The sequence below is a fragment of the Pristis pectinata genome, chromosome 8 (assembly GCF_009764475.1).
Source record: "Pristis pectinata isolate sPriPec2 chromosome 8, sPriPec2.1.pri, whole genome shotgun sequence".
Classification (NCBI taxonomy): Eukaryota; Metazoa; Chordata; class Chondrichthyes; order Rhinopristiformes; family Pristidae; genus Pristis; species Pristis pectinata.
Genome location: NC_067412.1, coordinates 32,381,637 through 32,403,891, shown reverse-complemented (window position 1 = coordinate 32,403,891; position 22,255 = coordinate 32,381,637). Strand labels below are relative to the sequence as shown.

At 37.0% G+C, this 22,255-nt stretch overlaps 1 protein-coding gene across 2 annotated transcripts in view; it reads left to right on the top strand.

The window, feature by feature from the left end:
• Positions 1–21,598, top strand: part of cdip1 (cell death-inducing p53 target 1) — a 46,334-nt gene extending 24,736 nt beyond the window's left edge. Inside the window, exons 1-5 of one of the 2 annotated variants that reach the window (XM_052021506.1) lie at positions 6,063–6,188; positions 11,754–11,843; positions 12,892–13,050; positions 16,742–17,024; positions 18,946–21,598. In XM_052021506.1, coding sequence (XP_051877466.1) covers positions 11,759–11,843; positions 12,892–13,050; positions 16,742–17,024; positions 18,946–19,057 — 639 coding nt within the window. In that variant the 5' untranslated portion in view covers positions 6,063–6,188; positions 11,754–11,758 and the 3' untranslated portion in view covers positions 19,058–21,598. Of the gene's footprint in view, positions 1–6,062; positions 6,189–11,753; positions 11,844–12,891; positions 13,051–16,741; positions 17,025–18,945 lie in introns of those variants that run through there. The other variant, XM_052021505.1, reaches the window with a different exon arrangement.
• The last annotated feature ends 657 nt before the right edge of the window (positions 21,599–22,255 follow it).

Below are 22,255 nucleotides of genomic sequence, written 5' to 3'. Positions count from 1 at the left end.
AGCAAATAACACTTGGCTGTTTTGCTTTGCCTTTTGTCCTGCATCTAGCCACCTGTACTTCCTGCTGTTGACCATCCAATGTTTCTAACCTGGCTTTGCACAAGCACCACTGCTTAGCACTTTTCTCTCTCCCAGCTTGTAGCAGTTGTCTTAGGCTGGACTCCCAGATTTCACAAATATTTTGATCTCTGACAAACAGGACCTTCAAATCTGCAAAATTTCACTTATCTACCAAGAATTTTAACTCTGTTAATCATTGAAAAGTACTTTTTATCTACTCAGTAAGAAACATTTATGATATTGAACTGCTCTATCAAATATCCTCTTAACCTTCTCTGCCTTTAGGAGAAGAACCTAGGTTTTCAGTCTCTTGGCACATCTGAATCTCCTTAACCTGGTACCTTTTTCATCTCTTCTAACATTCCAAAAACATTGGCATTTTGTGTAAAGTATGGTGCCCAGATCTGAACACAGTACTCCAGCTGAGACCAAACCAATGTTTTAGTTCAGCGTAACATTTTAATTGTGCACTCTTTTCTGTTGTTCATAAAGTCATGGATTCCATTTACATTTTAACAGGCTTCTCAGCCCATCTATCACCCCAAAAAAAGTTGTGTAATGCCAATCCAGGTCTCATTGTTCTTGGACCTCCTTTAAATGGAATGAGATTTATCTTCTTCAAAAAAAATACTCAGTCCTCAAAAATTTTTATTTTTGAACTGAATTTTAATATATTTACTTATCAATATTTTTGGAGACTAATTTAGATTGTAGAACTGTGTTTTTAAAAGATAAGCAAATATTGCCATCGCTAATTATTTCCAAACCACAGGAAAGCTTAAAACAACAACTATTTGCATTTACGTGTTGCCTTTGACATAATAGAATATCTCATGGTGAATCATACGAATGTTGACCATTAAAAGATATAGGTGAAAAATCAAAAGAACAGGGCTGGAAATCTGAAATAGATGATAGACAGTTCTGACAAAGAGTCTTTGACCTAAAATATTGTTTGTTTCTCTTTTCACAGATGCTGCCTATTGAATGTTTTTAATATTTTCTATTTTAATTACAAAAGAATTAGATAAGGAGTTCTGGAGCTTAGTGCCTTGGCAGCTGAAGCAGAGGCAGGCCATTGCAGATCAATTAAAATTAGAGATGCACTAGGGGCTGTGCAGAGAGATTGGTGGGCTGTGGCTTTAGAATAGTTACAAAGGTAAGAGGTGGTGAGGGCAGGGAGGAATTTGAGCACAAGCACAACAGTTTTATAACTGAGGAGCAGAACACTACAGGTGTTGGATATCTGAAATAAAAACATAAAAACTCTGCATCTCTGTGATGAAAAAAATAAAGTTAGTGTTGCAGATTGGTAAGCTTTCATCTGGAGCATTGTCAGTTTTATGCTTTTTGATTACTATTACTACTAGGTTAGACAAAGGTTAGTTGGTGGATGTTATTTAGCAACTTGCCTACCCAAAACTGAGATGCCAACCAGGACTGTAGCATGCTAAAAGCAGAAACAACAGAGTACAGAGCTGAGGAAAAACTGGTGAATCTTATCACACAAGGCTGAAGTATTTGCAAAATTCCTCAAACATAAATGATGGATGAATGATCCATTCTGGCCAGCTTTTGATATTTCTGCTGTTACGTACCAGCAACAAAAGAAACACACCGAGTCATGTATAAGTGTTAGAAACTATCTTATTAATAACTACTTATGATAATAAGAAAAATAAAAGTAAAAATGTTAGAATGTTAAAAGTAAAAATGTTAGATATTAAACATTAACCCCCAAAAAAACTGAACTCGAAGTGTGTGTGTGGCAAATTCCCAAACTCCAAGTCCAGGAATAGTCTCAAAGTTCAGTTCAGCAAGCCACAAGGTGAAATGTGAGCAAAGGCTTTTGCAAAACCACCGTTGACTGAAGAGAAAATGTAGAGAGAGGATAGAGAGAAATTACGAAATCCGAATGTTCCATGATGGAACCCATACAGCACCTCAGTCACTGATGATCTCCACTGCTTTGTTCCAAAGTATCTGCCACCCCGAAAGGCAATCGAGACGTGGCTGTCCACACAATACCTGTTTCCTTCTGCAGGTTAATGACAAAGTGGACTCCACTGGATTATTCCAAAAATCCATACGTGGATTGTAGTGACAGGCACATTTATTGTTTTTCATCCATCGATACAGAGACCAGCAGGCAGTGTCTCTCATTCTCCTCTCCCGCCTTCTGACTGAACCAAAATGTCAGCACATCGTTATCTCTTGTTGTTGTCGTAATAGTGCCACACACACACACTACTGTACTATGTCTTAAAGGGACATTCACCAAATAGTAACCTAATCTGTAACACTGCCATTACTAATGCCATTGATTAATTGCATGTGATATGAATAAATAACCAAGTGAAATGAACAGACAAAGGTATGGTTCCAAAGAATATCATAGCTATGGTACTAAATACTTGTGCTCCACAACTAGCCAAGCTTTCCAAAACAACAGTGTTTTTCCCACAATGTGGAAAATTGCCCAGGTACGTCTTGACCGCAAGGACAATTACAATCCAGCTAAAAGTGCAGTGCCATCTGTCTCTGACCAAGCTATCATTCAAGGCTTATGCATCAATAAACTGCGATATCACTTGGATTTACAGCCTTGTTCCAATTATGGTCAAGGGAGCTGAAGTCCAGAGACAAGGTGAGAGTTACTGTCCTTAACATCAAAGCAGCAGGTGTGCCAGCCACATTTGTCTATTTATTCATTCATAGCACATGGATGTCGTTGGCAAGGTCATCATTTATTCTGCATCGATAATCGCATTCTGAACTGAAAAGCTTGCATGGCCATTTCAGAGAACAGATAAAGCGTCAATCAGATTATCATTGGTGTGTATTGGGTCTGTCTGTATTCACATATAGACCAGACTGGGTAAGGACAGGACATTAGTAAGCCTTTTAATTCCTGATTAATAACTTCCTCAGCTGTCATAGTGGGCAGGGCTTTGAATCCAAATCCAGTAATTTAACCATTATGCAATTGTATTGTGCCTGTGAGAGCTATTTGGTGGCACAACTCATCCCCTGACGCCACCAAAACCTTAATCAGGAGTATGGTGGAACAAGTTTGAATGCAGCTCCATATTCAAGAAGTTCAGCATCATCCAGGCCCACTAAGCAATGTTCATATGGTATTGGTTTATTATTGTCACTTGTACTGAGGCACAGTGAAAAACTTGTCTTGCAGACTGATCATACAGGTCAATTCATTACACAGTACAGTTACATTGAGTTAGTACAGAGTGCGTTGAGGTAGTACAGGTAAGAACAATAACAGTACAGAGTAAAGTGTCACAGCTACAGAGAAAGTGCAGTTCAATAAGGTGCAAGGTCACACAAGGTAGATCATGAGGTCATGGTCCATCTCATTGTATAAGGGAACTGTTCAATAGTCTTATCACAGTGGGGTAGAAGCTGTCCTTAAGACTGGTGGTATGTGCCCTCAGGCTCCTGTATCTTCTACCTGATGGAAGAGGAGAGAAGAGAAAATGTCTTGGGTGGTTGGCGTCTTTGATTATGCTGGCTGCTTCACCAAGACAACAAGAGGTAAAGATAGAAGCCAAGGAGGGGAGGCTGGTGTCCTTGATGCGTTGTCCACAACTCTCTGCAGTTTCTTGTGGTCCGGGGCAGAGCAGTTGCCGTACCAAGCCGTGGTACATCCAGATAGGATGCTTTCTGTGGTGCATCGGTAGAAGTTGGTGAGAGTCAAAGGGGACAAACCAAATTTCTTTAGCCTCCTGAGGAAGTAGAGGCACTGGTGAGCTTTCTTGGCCGTGGCATCTACGTGATTTGACCAGGACAAGCTGTTGGCGATGTTCACTCCCAGGAACTCAAAGCTCTCAACCCTCTCGACCTCAGCACCATTGATGTAGATAGGTGCATGTGCACCACCCCCTTTCCTGAAGTCAATGACCAGTTCTTTTGTTTTGTTGACATTGAGGGAAAGGTTGTTGTCATGACATCATTCCACTAAGCTCTCTATCTCCTTCCTGTATTCCGACTCATCGCTGTTTGAGATACGGCCTACAACGGTGGTATCATCTGCAAACTTGTAGATGGAGTTAGAGCAGAATCTGGCCACACAGTCATGAATGTATAGGGAGTAGAGTAGAGGGCTGAGGACACAGCTGTGGCAGTATAGGATAAGAATTGCTATGATATTTTGCAACGCAGCAGTTTCTCAGTTTATTACTCTTTGATATAACTAACATAAAGATGTTAAGCTCTCTCATAAAGCAGCTTTTTGCATAGAAGCCTTTTTTAATTATAGCAATAATAATATATAAAAAGAACTACTAGATTGTAAAGGTCAAGAGACGTCTGGTCTTAGACCCAGGTGACTGATACTTGCTATATACTTATGATGTAAAGGGTGTTACTTACAAAGTAAGTAAATGTACATAGTTATCACCTTAAGATCATGATATACTTCACCACATCCTTACTTAGAAAGTAAGTCTGTACTTCCAAAGTAAATCAGCTGATTAAGGTCGGCTAGGGAGTATAAAAAGAGCAATTGTGAGTCTGTGAGGCACTTGGTGATTGAGAAGAGACCCTCTGAAGGCTCCTCGACTCTCTAACCTTCTGCTTCAGAGAACAATGCTCTGGTAGCTCTGTAAGTACATCCTATGATCTTAATCGTCCGTATGTAGTTGCATAAGATGAGAATTATAGCTCATCCTTGGAATGCTTTTTACTCTGTAACTCTTATATTCTTATTTACTTTTGATAAATTGCATCTAATAAAAACATTTATTATTAAGCCTTGAAACTTGCCTTTGACTAATCACTGGTAAAAATATAGTGCAGGAGACTAGATTGCGAATCCGCCTTTGTCTGGCAACCTTAGGTAGAACCTAAGACCCTTCTCCGTTAAAGGAGAGTACTCCTATCTAGTCGACATCCGGTAAAGTTGCTGATCCCATAGTAAGTCTAATCTACCTTCCTACTTCAAATGGCTAGAGGTGATAGGATTGAACGGGTTATTCCTACTCAGAGCATAGACTTTGTAAGAGAATAGATATCCTAGTTACATTATTCCGGGGATAATTGATTAATGCTAGGGATAGTTACCCGGTGAAACCGTCGCACAGCCTTGTGGGGCACCAGTGTTGACAATAATCATGCCAGAGGTATAACACAAAGGTTAAGTTATGGACTTGGATCCAGAGGCATTAGTTTGAATGCCTCGAGGGAATTTAAATCCAAGCAAGTAAATCAAAGAAGAATAAAAAAAATTGGTATCAGTGAAGACTTCTCACAAAAGCTCACCTTGTTCGCTAGTACCTTTCAGGGAAAGCAACCTGCTGCTCTTACGGAGTCTGGTTTACAGTTGACTCTGAAATGGTCCTCTGAGATGGCCTTGCAAGCCACTAATTTCAAAAGCAAGCAGGCAAGGGCAACAAATGCCAGCCTTGCCAGTGATGTCTAGATCCTGCTTAAAATCTGTTTGATTAGCACTCCATCTACAACACTGAACATTTACTCCAACTGGCATATTGTGGTTACAATGTGTACCATATACAAAATGTACAGCAACAACTCACCGTGACTAAATTATAGATACCTTCCAAACCCAAGGCTTCTACAATGAAGGATAAGGGTAGTGGATACCTGGGAACATTAGCAATTTCAGCATTCCCTCCAATTTACACAATATCCTAATTTGTAAATAAATTGTTGTTTTCTCATCATAATCCCACACTCGTAGAACACTTTCACCTAACAGTACTGTGGGAATATCTATCACCGAGGCACTGCAGCATTGAAGGAGGCAGCTCACCAGCACCTTTTCAAGGGCAATTAGGAACAGTAAGTGGGATGTTGACCTTCTCAGAGATGCAGCCACACTAGCAATTAAACACTTCTAATTACATAATTGATTTTTTCAAAAGGCTAATAGATGTTATTTTATTGGAATTTTAATTGCTGGGCTTTAGAGATTAGTTTATCTATTGCTAAAGTCACAGAACCTACAATCCCTTGGAACTTCCGTGGTTATTTGCAAGTGGGGTAAGCAGCGCATGCGCAGCTTCTGGTTTGCGGCTGCAGTGCATTTGGAGTGGAGACGGCGGCAGGGGCTTCCTCGCACGGTTGCTGTCAGTGCTGCGGACGTTAGAGTGGTGTGTAAGCTTAAGCAGAAAGAAGGGGAAATAGTTTAAGTGTGGGAACGTCGGCTCTTTGACGGAATGCAGGAAAATCGGTGGTGCAATTTGGCGGCCATTGCTGCTGGGGAGCACTCGCGTTATCTTTCTGTCTGATTTGTTTTGCTGGCGGGGCATTTGTGGGAGTTGTAGTCTTTAGGTCGCGCAACCCCATGACTTTCTGGCTGTGAATGTGACCTGGCGAACTACAACTCCCAGCGACCCCGTGATTCGCGCCTGCGCAACGAGTAGACCTTATTTATATCTGGTTGTTACAACTATGGTTCTCGAATAACTAAGGAATAATTCCTTGACTGTGCAACAAGGCAGTCTTTGTAAAATTCTGTTTCTGTTTATCAGCAACAAAATTTATCTGTAATACCTTGTTGGAACAGTTTCACCAAAATGTTCAATAATAATGCAGTATCATTCAATACTAATAGCATGGATCTGTGACGTTGGTACCTAAAGAATTATCAAAATCATTTTGCTTAGTGCAAGTCTATTATGATATGTGCAAATAAAATTTAGAAGTCACCCTCTGAGATTCTGGAATTTGAATATTTAATTAAGATATCAGTGGGTGCAATGTGATAATACCACATTAATGCAAGATAGATTAGTCTGGCGTGTTTATTTGGTGTGGATTAGCTAACAGTTGCAATACATTTATAGAACGTTTGAAAACGTATTTTTCATATTTGTGTGTATGTAGATAATTCCAGCTGTCTCCTCATTTAATACAGATGTTCTTGGATCTCCAGATGCAACATTTTAAACGTTAAGTTACAGTTGTACAGTGAAATAGATCCTCTTGTGGATATTGTGGTTGATTTAAATGTTTATTAAAAGTTGTCGTGTATTTTAGATACTCTTGAAGCTTTTATAAAAATCCTAAGTTATGTAGTTGACCTTTTATCTCAATTTGACATCTTGGGTCTTTGGATATTTAAGCTGTAGCATTAATTTTTGGTAAATTTTTGATAAACGTTTGACAAACTGAGTTGCATTTATTACTAATTGGAGATGTATTATCTTGATGCACATTATATTTTCACTTCTGGCTTTCCTCTTTTGGTCCAATTTGATCTTTCCAGCTGTGAAAGGTTTTGCTACATTGGCTTCTACTGTACTTGAATATAATTGTGTCCGTTTTTAATTTCTGATGCTTTAATATTCAAAACATAGGAATTTAAATTAATGTAAAATTAATATATCTTTTCCTGAATAAAGAGTAGGGAGTTGGTGTACATTTGGCACATGTTTACATTATGGTTTTACATTCTTGGACTTGGTAGAAGTGGACACTTCAAATCCAGTGTTCTTCTTGCTGTCCTCCTCAGTACTGTTGTTCAACTTGCTCATTCAAAACTACTGCCAGTATTGTAATTGCACCTTGTTATGAGCACCTATCATCTTTCTGCTAATGAACGTATTGAAGCCTTGCTAGACGTGGAGTTGAAGCTTAGAAGAAGAAATAGCCTGTTTTTCAAATGACTCCATGACACAACCTCTCTCTATATATATTTTAATCTCCTACAACTCTTGGAGCTCTGCAATTCTTGTTTTTTGTACTTCCTTCTATCTAGGGTCTGAGCTCTGGAATTCCTTTCCTGAATCATTCTTCTACTTAATCCTTCCAGATGTTCTTAAAAGCCTACCACTGTGTCCTTGTATCTCCTTTTTATGGCATGCTGCCCAATTGGCAACCCTCCTATGAAGTGCCTTGGGATGGTTTTACTATGTTAAGGCCTTGTAAGTTGCGTGTTACATAAATGTGTCATTAGCAACTTTGTCATTATCACAATTAGCCTTACAACTAATGAGGTACTTTTCAGACATTTTTAGGGAGTTCTGTTGGGGAGTGGAGGGAAGGTAATGGTTACCCAGGATTTTCATCCTCTCTGCTGTCCACATAGCGCCCATAAGAACTGTAGTAGAATAATTTCTGCTTGTCAGCATGGGTGCAGTGGCACCAACACTCAATGGTGATACCATCCAGGGCAAATTAGTCCTTTGATCAGAGAGCTCATCCTCTGCTGACACCACTGACGAGACATTTATTGTATGTACTTTCTACAGAACTTTGGCATCTTGCTATAAGGCTTCTTTGGCAGCTCTTCTCAAAGTATGACCTCGTCACCTAAGAAAAACATATTGCTCTAAATAGCTTTTTCATGAAGTCTGGAAATTGCATTCTTTTTAACCACTGAATTAGTCTTGTAGTGTAATTGCTAATGTAGGAAGATCAAAGTCTGCAGGTATCTCTCCTCATGTAGTTCAAGAAAGCAGCCCATCATCACCAGAAGGAACATTTCAGGATGCAGATATTCATTTATAAGTTAATACTTAAAATAAACTTCAGGGCCTGGATTAGTCGAGTCTTTGTTCCCATTCAAATGGTAACCTTGTTTTAAATGGAAGGGGGAAACAATAGACTTCGGGGAATCCCCCAATATTTAAATCGTGTTATGGAATATGTTAAAAGATTAATATCTCAAACAATGGCAAATGCAAGATGTGCCCAATATTGGACTGATATTTGCACAAAGTATGTGATCAGGTCCTGGGATTTGACAACTGAGCCAAACTTTTCTTTAAACTTTGGTTGGAATTTATTGCACTACTAGAAATATTTTTATTATAAAGAGGTCTTTTAACCGTGTTTTGGCACCTTCATTATGTGCAGTGATGGCTATTAGTGACTTGGTTTATTTATGCTTCATGAATGGAATGTGTGTGTATTTAGAAATAATGTCCTATGAATTCAAGTATTCGTCTGTATTTTAAGAGATTGCTGCAGAAGCTCCTTGTAGCACTGTTGAAGGGACAAACAACTTCATTTATACTTCAATGACTTTGCCCCTATCATAAGGTCAAAGATAAGGATGTTTGCTGCTGGTTGCCTTTTCACCTGCTGAATGCTGGCAATAAAAGCTTCATTTAGACCTAAAATGAAAATTTAAACAACAAACTGCAAATGCTGGACATCTGAAATAGAAACACAAAATTACTGGGGGAAAAACTCTGCAAGTCAGGCAATACTGGAAAGAGAAACAGTTAATGTTTCAGGCTGAGGACTGTTCATGAGATCTGAGAGAGTGAAAGTTAATCTACATAGCAGAGAAGAGGGGGTGGGTTAGTGGTGGTGTGGAGGAGCAAGGGGTAGAACAAAGGGAATGTCTGTAATAGGATGAAACAATGTTGCCATAAATTGCACAGTTAAGCTCCTTTTACTGGTCACAATTCTGGAACTCCTTCCAAAAAGCGCTTTGGGAAGTTCAGACATCTTTGTAACATAAACTGCATTGATTCAAAATAGATTTTTTTGCTTTTTTTTGGTAACTGGGCAATTGGGTATGGATACTAAATGTTGGTTTTCCTAGTAAATCCCATGACCCATAAATGAATTTAAAACTTTAGGTGAATAGTGGAATTTTGCCAAGACATATTTTGTGCTGTGAATCTCCTTCACGTATCTTGGGTGACTAGAGCCAAGTCAAAATAAGATTGGAGGAAAAGCTGCTGTGCTATCTGTGCACGATTAGTTGCTGAAAATCTGCCATGATAAGCAAATATGCAAGACAAATATAAATTGGCCTCCTGATGAGGTTAATTTTGCAGTCTTGCATTGAGGAAAAATTGACTGCCAGGATATGTCCATAAAAGATGTTAAGTTCCATTTGAGAGAAATTCATTTTTATTTTATTCAATAGAATGATTGAATAAAAGGTGCATGCTAAAGCTACTTTCGTGAACTAATTTATAAAAATATTATTAAACACTCAGGAAAAATTTGCTTTGCAGCACAAATAACTTGTAGGCAGTTGTCAGTTTATTTTTTCTGGTTTCTCATGGATATAAAAATAATGACTTCTGATTTTTTTTTCATTACTTTCAGACCACCACAGCAGCTTGATTGTTAATAAAGACAATTGCTTAAGCTGATGCAGAAGTTTTCCTATGGCATAATGATATCATTGCTTTAAACTTTTATCGATGAAGGGCATCGAAAGATGCAAGATGTGTGACGGAAATTGATTTTAATTTGTGTTAGCTTAGTGTGTAGCTTGAAATTTTATCTTGAGCAGTGCAAATGATCACCAGATAGTTGTTACAGCAGACTAGGTTCCCATGCTCACTTCAAGTAGAGAAATCCCATTGGTTCCATTTTATTCCCACACTTTTTCTCAAAGCCCTTCAAATTGTTTCCCCACAAGTACCTAACTAATTCCCCCTTTGAGAACCCTGAACACCAAAGCTGATAGAAATGAAATTGGAGAGCGAGTTCCAGGTATAACTAAACTAGGAGAAAAGAAATTTCTCCTTTTAGCCTCTTGGATCTTTTGGTCAGAATTTTAAATCTATATATCACTCCTTGAACTGTCTTCCAATGGAAACTGCTTTCCTCTGGTTTTGAAAAAAGGTAAATATTCATAATCTGGACACCTGTCATATCTCCTCCTTTTACTCCACTGTAGCTGGAAGGTACTCTGGTACAATTTTTTTGAACCTTTGTTTTCTTAGTATTGACCCAGGCCAAATTGATGCAATGTCAGTCCTCAATGCAATTGTTTCTTGTTGCACTATTTTACAATCTTGCACTAATTGCACACGGCATATTGCTTCTGGGAAAAATCAGTAGTGCTGTTCAGTTTTTAATACTGCATTTCTAAGTAGTTTGCAATATCTTTTAAAAGTTAATTGTAATGTTTTAGTGATCTATGTATAACTCTTAATGATGCAAAATCAGACTTGATCTACTTTGGGGTGAGCCAGATTACACTTGAAATCACACCAACAAGTGTGTTTTGAAAAGGGAAATGAGACAAGCCCATGTAAATTCACTTAATTTAAAAGGCAGGAATAGAAACTTAGTTGTGTACATACAACTGTTTGGAAGTATCAGGGGAAGTTAGTAAGACTTAAAGCACACTAGACCCTTGCTTTATAAAAAATCAGGAAGTTTTGCTAAATGTTTTAATTATCAAAATTAAATGCCACACTTTATGACATTAAGGTCATGGCAGTAGTGCAGAACTAGGCACAGGATGAGGGATTCCCAGATACTGTACCTGGAGAAGCTGGGAATGTTATAGGGTGACTATGTGTTGAGCGCCAAAGGATTTTGACAGAAGAGTTAAGGTGAAACTTTTGAAATTGTTTTCAGCAGCAAATAATATTGACTTTTTCTGCCAGCTGTCAGATGAGGAAATCTGAATTGCTTTGCGCATGTGAGTTTAACTTCTGGAATGCACTACCTGTTAAGGATTGAGAGCAGATTTTATTATACAGATTTTATTTAACTTTTATAGGATGCAAAGGCAACCACTTGGAGTCTTAAAAAGGGGATTGAGTAGGTACTTAATGTAATTTGCAGAACTCTAGAAAAGGAGCAGGTGACTGGGACAAACAGGATTGCTCTTCTAGGGGCCAATAGATACTGTTCTCTAGGGCCTTCTGTGCCACTACAATTCTCTGATTGAACTGCAATCTGAAGTTTGCATGATTTTAGAGTCATGACTTTTTTTTAATCAACCACAGGGACGATGTCAGAAGAACCACCTCCTCCATATCCTGGGGGGCCTTCTGCTCCATTGCTTGAAGAGAAAGCAGGACAGCCACCACCAACAGGTAAAAGCCACATTTTAATAAGGGTTTAATGAAATTAGTTACTTTTACTCACATGCCAAAAGAAATAACTGAGTATATTGGAATAGTTTGGACTTCTGTTAAAAGAAATCTCAAAACATTTTTTGAACTGAAATTAATAATTGTATCAGTAGTCTTATTTCACTGACGAGCTACAGAAATTGATAATTGAAATGGTTAAGTTAGAACTAAAGTTCAAGTTAAAATGAACTGCTGATCATTTTATTGTAGTTTCCACAGGTTTCTAAACCTGTATTTTACAGCTTTGATATATTTAAATAACTAATTTTTATTCTTATTAAAAGTCTTGCTCCTAATTTATACTCTGTATTTGCCAGTTTTTAACCATAACACTTTATTGATCAGCTTAATCAAAAGAAGCAGAGGAAAAATAAAAGCAAAGAGAATCACTAGAAAGCTGCCTTGAATAAATATGCCAAACAACTTCCAAGTGATCATACTATAAAACATTTAAAAAAAAAAACAACTTAATTATGCAAACATTTTTCTTGGAAAATAGAAGCATGCTAATTAATGTTTTGGAGAAAATTTAAAAAAAAAATCACCCATTAAATCATTCTTTTAACACCTTATTCTGGGTGGAAATGCAGAAATAATAACTAGTTGGATGAAGACAGATCCTGAGCTGTGCATTCTTCACAATCAGATTGTAGGATGAAGAAGTTTACTTGCACCAGAGATTGTTTCACTGGCTTATCTGTACGTAGAGGCTGAAATCAGTCTCTCAAAGAATGGCAAACTGGAACCACACAAAGATATAAGACCTGATCTAAAATATTGGCACAACATCGTGGGCCCAAGGGCCTGTATTGTGCTGTAATGTTCTCTGCTTTGTATTCTATGATCTCAGCAGTGTTTTATTGATGGTTTCAAAAATGAAATATCTTGAGTGAATGCTGTAAGATAGTTGGACGTTCAATAAAGAATTACTGAATGATAATTAGTTGCTGTCTTGTCTAAATTTTTAGTAATTTATAATGCAGAATTTTTTTTCCCCCTGTTTCTTCAGGGTATATGTCACCTGCTACTACTACTGCTATCACCAATCAACCTCAAGGGTATTCTGTCCCACCAGATGGTGGACCACCTCCTTATGAGCCAGTGCCACAACCAGGATTTGTACCCCTTCATACACCTGCAGAAGGTGGTGTGCCAATGCAACCACATGGTAACTCACATTGATGTAATTATGGAATTTATTGACAGAATTGAATATGTTGTTACTAATTTCCTCCATAATGAAATGTGTGGTGGGGTAGAGTTCAATCAATGTATGCAAGGGATGAATATACTCTGCAATAGTTTTGTCAGAAATATATGTGAAATGAAAGCTTTATTTGAAATTGCCATTTGTTGATAAACAGAATTTTAAAAAAAAAACAAAGTAACTCCAATCATTTTAAAAATGCATATGGCCATTATCCAATGCCCTGGATGGATACATGAAATCTATTTTACAATTTTCTGGTGTTCTGGGCACATCTTTTGAAATGACCAATGGAGCCATTTCCATGGACTTCATTGAAGTGAATAATTTTAATGATATTGATTGCACTTCCTTGAAAGTACTGGGCATCCTTCTCTGGTGCTTGGGATGAAATTCAACCTGGACAATTGAGATGACAGTTGTGAAGTTTTCATTTGAATGGGTATGATAAAATCTGAATTTGGTTCCATTCATCTGGGACATGCCCTCTTCTCATTACTACCATCGGGGAGGAGGTACAACAGCCTGAAGACGCACACTCATCGATTCAGAAACTGCTTCTTCCCCTCCACCATCAGATTTCTTAATGGTCATCTAAGTCAGTGATCATACTTCTGATAATGCAGTCATAAAAGATAATATTGATTCCTTCCGGAAGATGGACAACTTTCACTTGGATTGTGTTATAAAAGGAAGAGGCCAGCTCTTTCGTAGAGCAATCTAGTTAATCCCAGATCTGGTCTTTTTCCTGCATTCTATTTTATTTTTCCCCCCCCCATATTATTTATCCACACCATCAGGCAATGCATTAAGCTATGTAGTTTTTAGTTCAGGAAGTGGTTTCTTTCTTCTAAACACTTAATGTAGTGTTTTGCAGTATCTTGATTCAAATCTCTTATCCTCTGTGCTTTAAGATTAAAACTAATCTTTTCCAGTCTGTCTGCAAAGCTGCAACACCTCATCACTGAAACTATTTGAGTAAATCTCTACTTGTGTTTCTATAGGCTTAATGAGGTATTTTGAGAATAATGGGGTAAAAAAAATCTATTGAAGTTACTATTGAGATTCTTCTGCTGTATAATGAATACATCTGGCCTTGTAGTGAATTGGTCATCTACCATCTTGTCAAGTTGCAGACAGTAAACTTCCTTTCGTGCTTTTTTTTTACTGAACAAAGTTTAAGTAGAGAAAATTCTGGGAGTAGGCCTTAGTCTGGTAGTTGCAGCAAGAGCACCAGAGCTAATGTGTTATCTGTTGTTTTAAAAAAAACATACAAAGTGGAAGCAGGAATATTCCATGCAGTCTTTCAAGCCTGCTCCATCATTTACACAAACATAAGAATTAGGAGCAGGCCACTTGACCCCTTAAACTTGTCTGCAAGGTCACAACTGATCTGACTGCAACTCTTCATTCTCATCTACTCGGGTAATCTTTCACCTCCTAATCAAAAATCTGTCTACCAATGCCTTAAAAAAAAAAGAGAGAAATATTTGAAGACTTGGATTCCCCTGCTCTTTGAGAGTCCTTAGAGCTCCTTCTCAGAGAAAATTTTACCTCATCTGTCTTGAATATATGATCCCTTATTTTCAAAGAGCAACCCCTAGGTCTCAATTCTCTCAAAAAGAAATGTACTCTCTGCTTGCAGTCTTTTGAGACCCCTGTTTCAATCAAGTTCCTGCTCACTCTTCTAGACTCCAGCAGAAACAAACCTAGCCTGTCCAACCTTTCTTTGTAACAACACAACCATCCAAGATCATTGCTGATTTGCTACCTCAGCTTAGTTTTCTTGCCCTACCCCTATATGACTTGAATTTCTAGGTATTAAAGGAATAGCCTTCTAGGGTAGTGAATTCCAAAGATTCAACAACCTCTGCTTGAGGAAATTTTTCTTCATCTTAGTCATAAATATCCTACCCACTTATTTCTGATAGTGTGACATCATTTGAAACTCCAGCCAGGTGAAGCATCTTTCCTGCATCCAGCCTATTGAGCCCAGTAAGAATTTAATAAGTTCCATCGAGAATATCTTGTTATTCTGAACTCTCATGCATCTTTTGTATGGCAAACCCACCTTTCTGGTGAATGTTTATCCTCTTGTAATAAAGGCCAGAGTACCATTTGCCACCTTCATTGCTTGCTACACCTGCATGTTTTTAGTGACTTGTGTACAAACTCTAGGTCATTTTGAATAACTGCACTTCCCAATTTGTTACCTTAAGTTTTTTTGTTCTGATGTGTGCACCAAGTGGATGTTTTTGTTTGTTTCACCTGCCATGTTCTTGCCCATTCACTGATCTTTTCTATAAACCCTTGAGGTTCTTTACTCATTATCCCACCTAGTTTTGTATTATCAGCAAACTTATTGATATGTGACACATGGTCCCTTCACCCATATCATTGATAAAGGATATGAATAGCTGGGCACAAGTGCAATCCCAGCAGTACCCACAAGTCACAGCCTCCCAACCTGAGAAGGACCCATTTATTCCCATGCTTTGCTTTCTATCTGTTAACCAAGTTTCAATCCATGCCAGTATATTATCCTTAGTTCCCTGTGCTCCAACTTTGTGGGATCTCAACAAAAGCCTTCTGAAAATATAAATATGCATCCACTGGTTCTATTCAACTATCCTAAAATAAATCCAGTAGATTAATCAATACAATTTCCCGTTCTATTACCCTACTTCAGTTTTATGGAAAGTGAACTCCAGTGAGGATTAAACTTTCATTTTTAATCTAATGAGTTTAATCCACTTTAAGCAACATTGTATAAGGAAAAGAATTTGCAGAACAGCGTGTGACTTTGATTCCATTCTCATCAGTGAAACTATGTGACCAATGAAGTGTGTTGAAAATGTCAACTTGGGAATTCTTGCTGTTCTCAGAATAAATTCCTAGAAATATTATGGCACAGATGGGGACTACTTAACCCATTCCATTCATACAAGCTGCCATCAATTACTAATCTCTCTGCCAGTAGAAATGTGTTCATCCTTCCTAGCAATTTTTAAATTTCTAAAGAAAACACCATGGCTCAGCAAATTTCTGCTTCAAGCTCAAATTTTCCAGTCCTAGCAACATCCTTCAAGTCATCATTGTAGCCTGTATTTGTATTTCCTTATGACATAGGAAGAGGCAATTCAGCCAGAGTCTCTACCACCTCTCAGAGCAATCAAATTATCTCACTGTCTCATCCAGTAACACCTCCTTATTCTGCTACCAGCCTGCTAATTAGGGGTAACTTGCAGTAGCCACTTAACCTAAGAGCCAGCACATCTTTGGCATGTGGGAGCAACTTGGAGCACCCAAGAGAAAGGGAAACTCCACACATAGCACCAGCAGTCAGGATTGAACCTGGGTTGCTGGGAGCTGTGAGACAGCTGCACTGACTGCGGCACCTCTGTGCTTCACCATCTTCATGCTATTGCATGTAATGCAGCCCAGGGTTTGTAGTGTCTGTGACCTCTCTGCTCCTTTGTTGTGGTAAGTAACTCCTGAGGAGGACAAAACATACAGATGCTGCATCTTATGTAATGTAAACTTAGTTATTTTTAAAAATTTTAATCGCATCGTTATATTTACACAAAGAAAATTGAGGTTTTAAAGATAAGGCTATTGATGTACTTACAATATTCATATTTTTTCTTAACAGGTTACTATCCAGCTGCTGGGCAGTACCCACCTCCAGGTCACTTTATACCCCCTGGCCATTACCCACCCCCTCCTGGGCACTATCCCCCTCATAGTGGACAAACGGCAACTGTTATAGTTCCTCCAGGTGCAGCAACAACGGTGACTGTACTGCAGGGGGAGATGTTTCAAGCTGCACCAGTGCAGACTGTGTGCCCTCATTGTCAGCAGGCTATCACAACCAAGATCACCTATGAGCTAGGCTTACTGAATACTTTATTCTGTCTCTTCTGCTGTTTTATGGGGTAAGTGACTCGTATTTGGGGGTTTTCAAGTCTCGTTTTTAAGAATTCTCTTTTTTTTCCACAGCTATCTGTTACTTTGAGATCTTTTTTTTTGACCTCCTTTGATTTCATGGATTTTTTTAACCCATCTGCATATTTTTCATATTTTCTTGCATGTTGGCACCCTTGTTCTTTTGGAATAATATTAACTATTCTGCAGCTTTCATTTTTTTTAGTTCTCTTGATGTTCTGTTATCTTGCCTAATTTCCATATCTATCTTGACTTGCCTAGATCATATTCTGATATCTCCCTGACTACCCTGCTCTTCAAGTTATTTTCCCCTTTCTACTTGAATAGTAAACCTCAAGTGCTCACCCATATGGATGGATAAGCTATTTTATTTACTCTTTGCAAAAATAACTCTACCCATGTAGGAATAAGAGAATCCTGCATACATCTATGAAATTAATAGAATGGAATTCATCTGTTTCACCCACAGTCAGTAATAAAGTTCTTGGATCAATTTTGTTATTTCTTGTCTCCCAGATTTGCAAAGTTTCTTCCCATAACTCGTATAACTCCAATAATGGAATAATTTCTCTTTGAAAGAACTAACACAGAAATGTTCTCCTGTGCTGTAAGATACTAGCATTTAATCTTTCACTGAATTGACTTTGCTGATGCATACAAAGTTACAATCAATCTCCACAGCATGTTTTACTACTTGATTTTTGCCACTTAACCATACAGTATTCCATTCTTGTGAAAGGAAAACAAATCCAACATATGTTTGTACATTTCCCATCCTGGTGTTGCCAAATTTCAGTTCATACCATTCTATTTCTGTGAAAGAATTCCTTCTAGCTTTTTCCCTACATAGTATTCCAATACACTTTATTTTTCCATGTTCACACAGTCCATTCCATGTTAAATCTTGCTTTGTGTACTCCTCTTCATTTTGTGTATGTTGTCGCCACCTCTTTTCTCTGTGTATCGTACTGAATAATTTTGAAGGTGACTTATTTGTTTTCTTTTAATACTGAGTTTTGAGTCTGAATTACTTTTATTTTCTCGGCAAATGTTTCCTTTGTGTTTCTTTCTCATTCTTGCACTTTCACGCTTTTTAACTAATTACTTGAGGGTTTGTGACAAAATGTAGAAATCATTGATGTATTTAAGTCATTTTATAAATTGCTTTGTTTTGGTTTATTCTGATTCCAGGGCCAACTTTATAATATAAAAAAAAGTCCTTTATTAATAAAGTGGTTTCTCTCAGGATCTCATCAAAATGTTATGATAGAAATGTATGTCAGGATGGCCTAGTGTTATTTAAACTGGATCTTTGTTTTACCATGTTGTAGTTTTTGAAAAATAAGTGAAATTCAGCAAAATAGTTTTGGGCTTGAGGGAAAATAATTTTGCATTATCAAACTTTTTTCTTACTGTTGAGCACACCTACATATCCTCAAATTCAACTGCATCAATTGACAGTGATGATTTCATGATCTGAACATGATGCAAAGTGTATAATATTCTGATTATGCCAGATTCTGGAACAGGTTTCATAAGGCATGCTTTGTAATTTGGAATAATTGTCTTGGTTCAGTAAAGTCTCTCTTTCATTTCTTGGCAGGGGTCGGGGAAGGATAAGTCAATCTAAAGCACATTCGATAACTGTGTTCTGATTTGTGGCTGTGATTTTGCCTGGGGAATAAATCAAAGTGATAATCTGATAATTCAACAAGAGTGGATTGTTTTGCTCAGGAACTTGAGTCTAAATTCTAATAAGGGTGTGAGCATAGTTGATGCCATTGATAATGACCCTTCTTCATTTTTCCAATACATTTTTTATATACCACTGTTTGATGTGTATCAGACATTTGTCATTGATGTACAGTTGTAGTAAGCTTTTCAATTTCTTTTTCTTTTGTTTTGATCCAGGTGTGATCTGGGCTGCTGCTTAATCCCATGCTTGATAGATGACCTGAAGGATGTGATGCATACTTGTCCAAACTGTAAAGCTTATATATATACATATAAGCGTGTGTGTTAACACCAACCCTGGCTCTGTCCAAACCTTAAAAGGATAAACTTAATGTTAACTTTTTTGTTTCTATTTACACGTGATGCAGCATTGTCCTGTGCTGTCCAACAAACTGTGAATGCCTTACCTGCAGAATATATGATCAAGATGAAGAATTTAGTAATATATTAATATTGTATCAACAATCAAGTTTTCATCCCTAACTTAAAAACAAAACACAATATTTCATTGCACTTCAAGTTGTGAAATTCCCAGTAAAGCAAAACCTATGGCTAGCACTTTTTTTAAGATGATAGTCAGTTTAGAATCTTGAGCTAGTTGTATAGTGATGTGGATTATTGTGTTAGTGTTTGAGAATTAAAAGTAAATAACTAGTTTGCGGTATCTTTCAACAGTCAGCCTTTTGTCCCAAAATATTGCCCACTGCTGCAATATTTTTGTGTTTATATTCAATATGTACAGTTTAATATAAAACCATTAATGTGTTCTATAGAAAATACAGGAGTTAGAGTGCACACTTTAAACCCCAGGGAAAAATAGTTTTGTCGTCTGGCACATGTTGCTGCTTAATGGGAGCACGTGCATGGATGTGTTTTGTAATATGGTGTGCATTCTTGTCATTTGAATACTTGCAGTTGGTGTGTGTTGTTTTTGGTTCAAAAATCCATCCTGATACAGATCTATGAAGACTGAATTTCTGAACAATTGTTAGTTGCTGGGAAAGATACAAGGTTAAAATGAAGGCCAATTTAAGAAAAGCATTGTTTATTTTGACAAGTAAGTGTTTTTAAAGAGCCAAAATTTGAATTTCACTCATAGCATTTTATTCTTGCCATTCTAGTTTAGTTTAAAATAAAATATTAAAGGTTCTGAGCCATGACAAATGTGTTATTGTGATTATAGTACACTCATGTCAGTCCAAATCATTTTAATGGAACTTGAACAGAGGATATTTTTTTAAAAAAATAACATCACATGTAAGCTTTAAGTCTAAACATGTAGCTTAGATTTTGAGGATCCAAAGAAGGTGTTTTCCAGATTTGAGGAATATTGTCTGTTAAGGATGACTATCAGGATCTCTAGAAATGTTCTTTAGTGTTTTGAAATATTGTACAGTGCAGAAATCTTGGATATACTCAGAATATAAATGTAGTAAAATACCAACATGCAGCTTGCAAGTATTGCCTTTGCTAAGACTCTGCTGCATATGTAAACTTGCACTTTGCTTTAGTGTTTCTACTATACAACTTGCATCATGAACTTGCAAAGAATTATTACAAATGCTTTGCTGCTTTAAAACTAGGTTATTGGAATACAAATGTGATAGAAGATGTATTTTTTTTGGAGTGCACAAGGAGTATGCATGTGGCTGACCTTTTTCTACTTAATATGCTGTGGATTAATGCATCCAACCTAACCACCTTTGGGTTAAAGCAGACTGGTTGATGAGAAGCTACAGTTGTTGCTGGTTGGGAAACCTTATTTCAGTACTTCTAAATATTACTAATATTTGAACATTTTTTGTTCATGAAGCTTTTCTGATACCACCATGTAATCATGGTCAATGTCAACACATTGACCAAACTTGCTTAGATTTAAGTTTAAAAATATTTTCTCACTGTCACTTTATTGGTGAATCATTGGAAAGATCTCATCAGGTTATTTGCACATAGATCACATTTTTATAACACTTTGAATTTGCATTATATAGTGCATGCAGAAAGTATCTCTTGTAAAACGGAGTCTTGGATTTGAAGACTGAAACAATTCCCATTTTCACAATTACAGCCAGTTCTATGTTTGGAGTCTTAGATTTTAATGCTGTTCATCAATAGACCATGCATATTTATACCAAAATGTAATAGTCGTGATTATACAGGAGTAGCAGATATTTCCAACTATATTGGAGACATGGATAAAAGATTAATATTTGATGCAGTATTTTAAGTGCTGATCTGACAATTTAAGTCCACTTCAAAAGTAGGTTCCCTGTGTAATTTGTAAAGTATTGAATTTTGAAAATGGGCCTATTTAAAACCACATACTTGTTTAAAAACATTGCTTTATATAATCACAAGAGGTTCTTTATGGGCTTCTGTGTCAGAAAAATTTGAAAATTCCATTTTAAATCGGTCTTGACTGATTTGATTTTTTTCTATACATTTAAGTACATCCAGCAATATAAAGCCACCACTCCAAAGCATAGGGTAGACAATAGAAATGAAGGATGAACTTTCTGCATTTTCTGTAAATACCAGTCTTTAGTTTGCATACCTGTGAATAATTTACTTGCCTTCATTGCCTTTTGTTTTGAAATAAGTCATACATGTCTGTCCATTGTTTAAATCTTCTAACATGTTTTGATATTTTGTTAATATACATTCTGCCTGTTAAATTATGCAAAGTTTTTTTTGTTAGATGCCTCGCAATGTCCTAAGTAGTTTTGTTAACATTTTGTGTACAAATTAAATCATATGTCCATGTATTCTCATGTACAAAGTATATACATCTTGGAAGCTAATAAATGCTAGAAGCACTACTTCATTTTGATCTTAAGTTTAACTCCTTATTCAAAAAATAACTGGAATTACAAATTCCAAAATACACTCAGTTGCTTTCCCACAATTTGCATATTGCTTCTGGATCTAAAGTGCTAGAATTTTATTCCAGGATTATCAAATCATTAATTTGAAGATTCAAAGGTTATTGAAAAGGTCCCATTCTTACAGATGTCCATTAGTTGATATTTTTTCCCATAATTTGGAAAATATGCAAATATCACTATGGAAATCATATCTGTATTGTAATAAGTGGCATCAGAAGTGCATAAGATTTTTTAAAAAACCATTACTAAATGTGGAGAGGAAACTGGTTTTACTGTTTGTAGAAATTAACATTTATTTACATCAGACTTGAATTTAATATTATGGGAACTTGTTAGTATTAAATTGGCCACTTATAACCATGGGACAGCTTGTACAGGTTGAACTAAGGAACAAATTGAGGGAATTGCATTACCAGTATGTACTATAGACCCCAAAAGCAGTCAGGGAGATGAAAGAAATATATAGGTAAATTTGTAGAGTGCAAAAACCTTGTAAATTAGGAACGTTAGGTGAATCCAGTGTATAAGGTGAGGATTTGTTAAATTCATTTGGAGGACACATTAATTCGTACATAGCATGTTGACCAAGAGGAGGCAAGCTT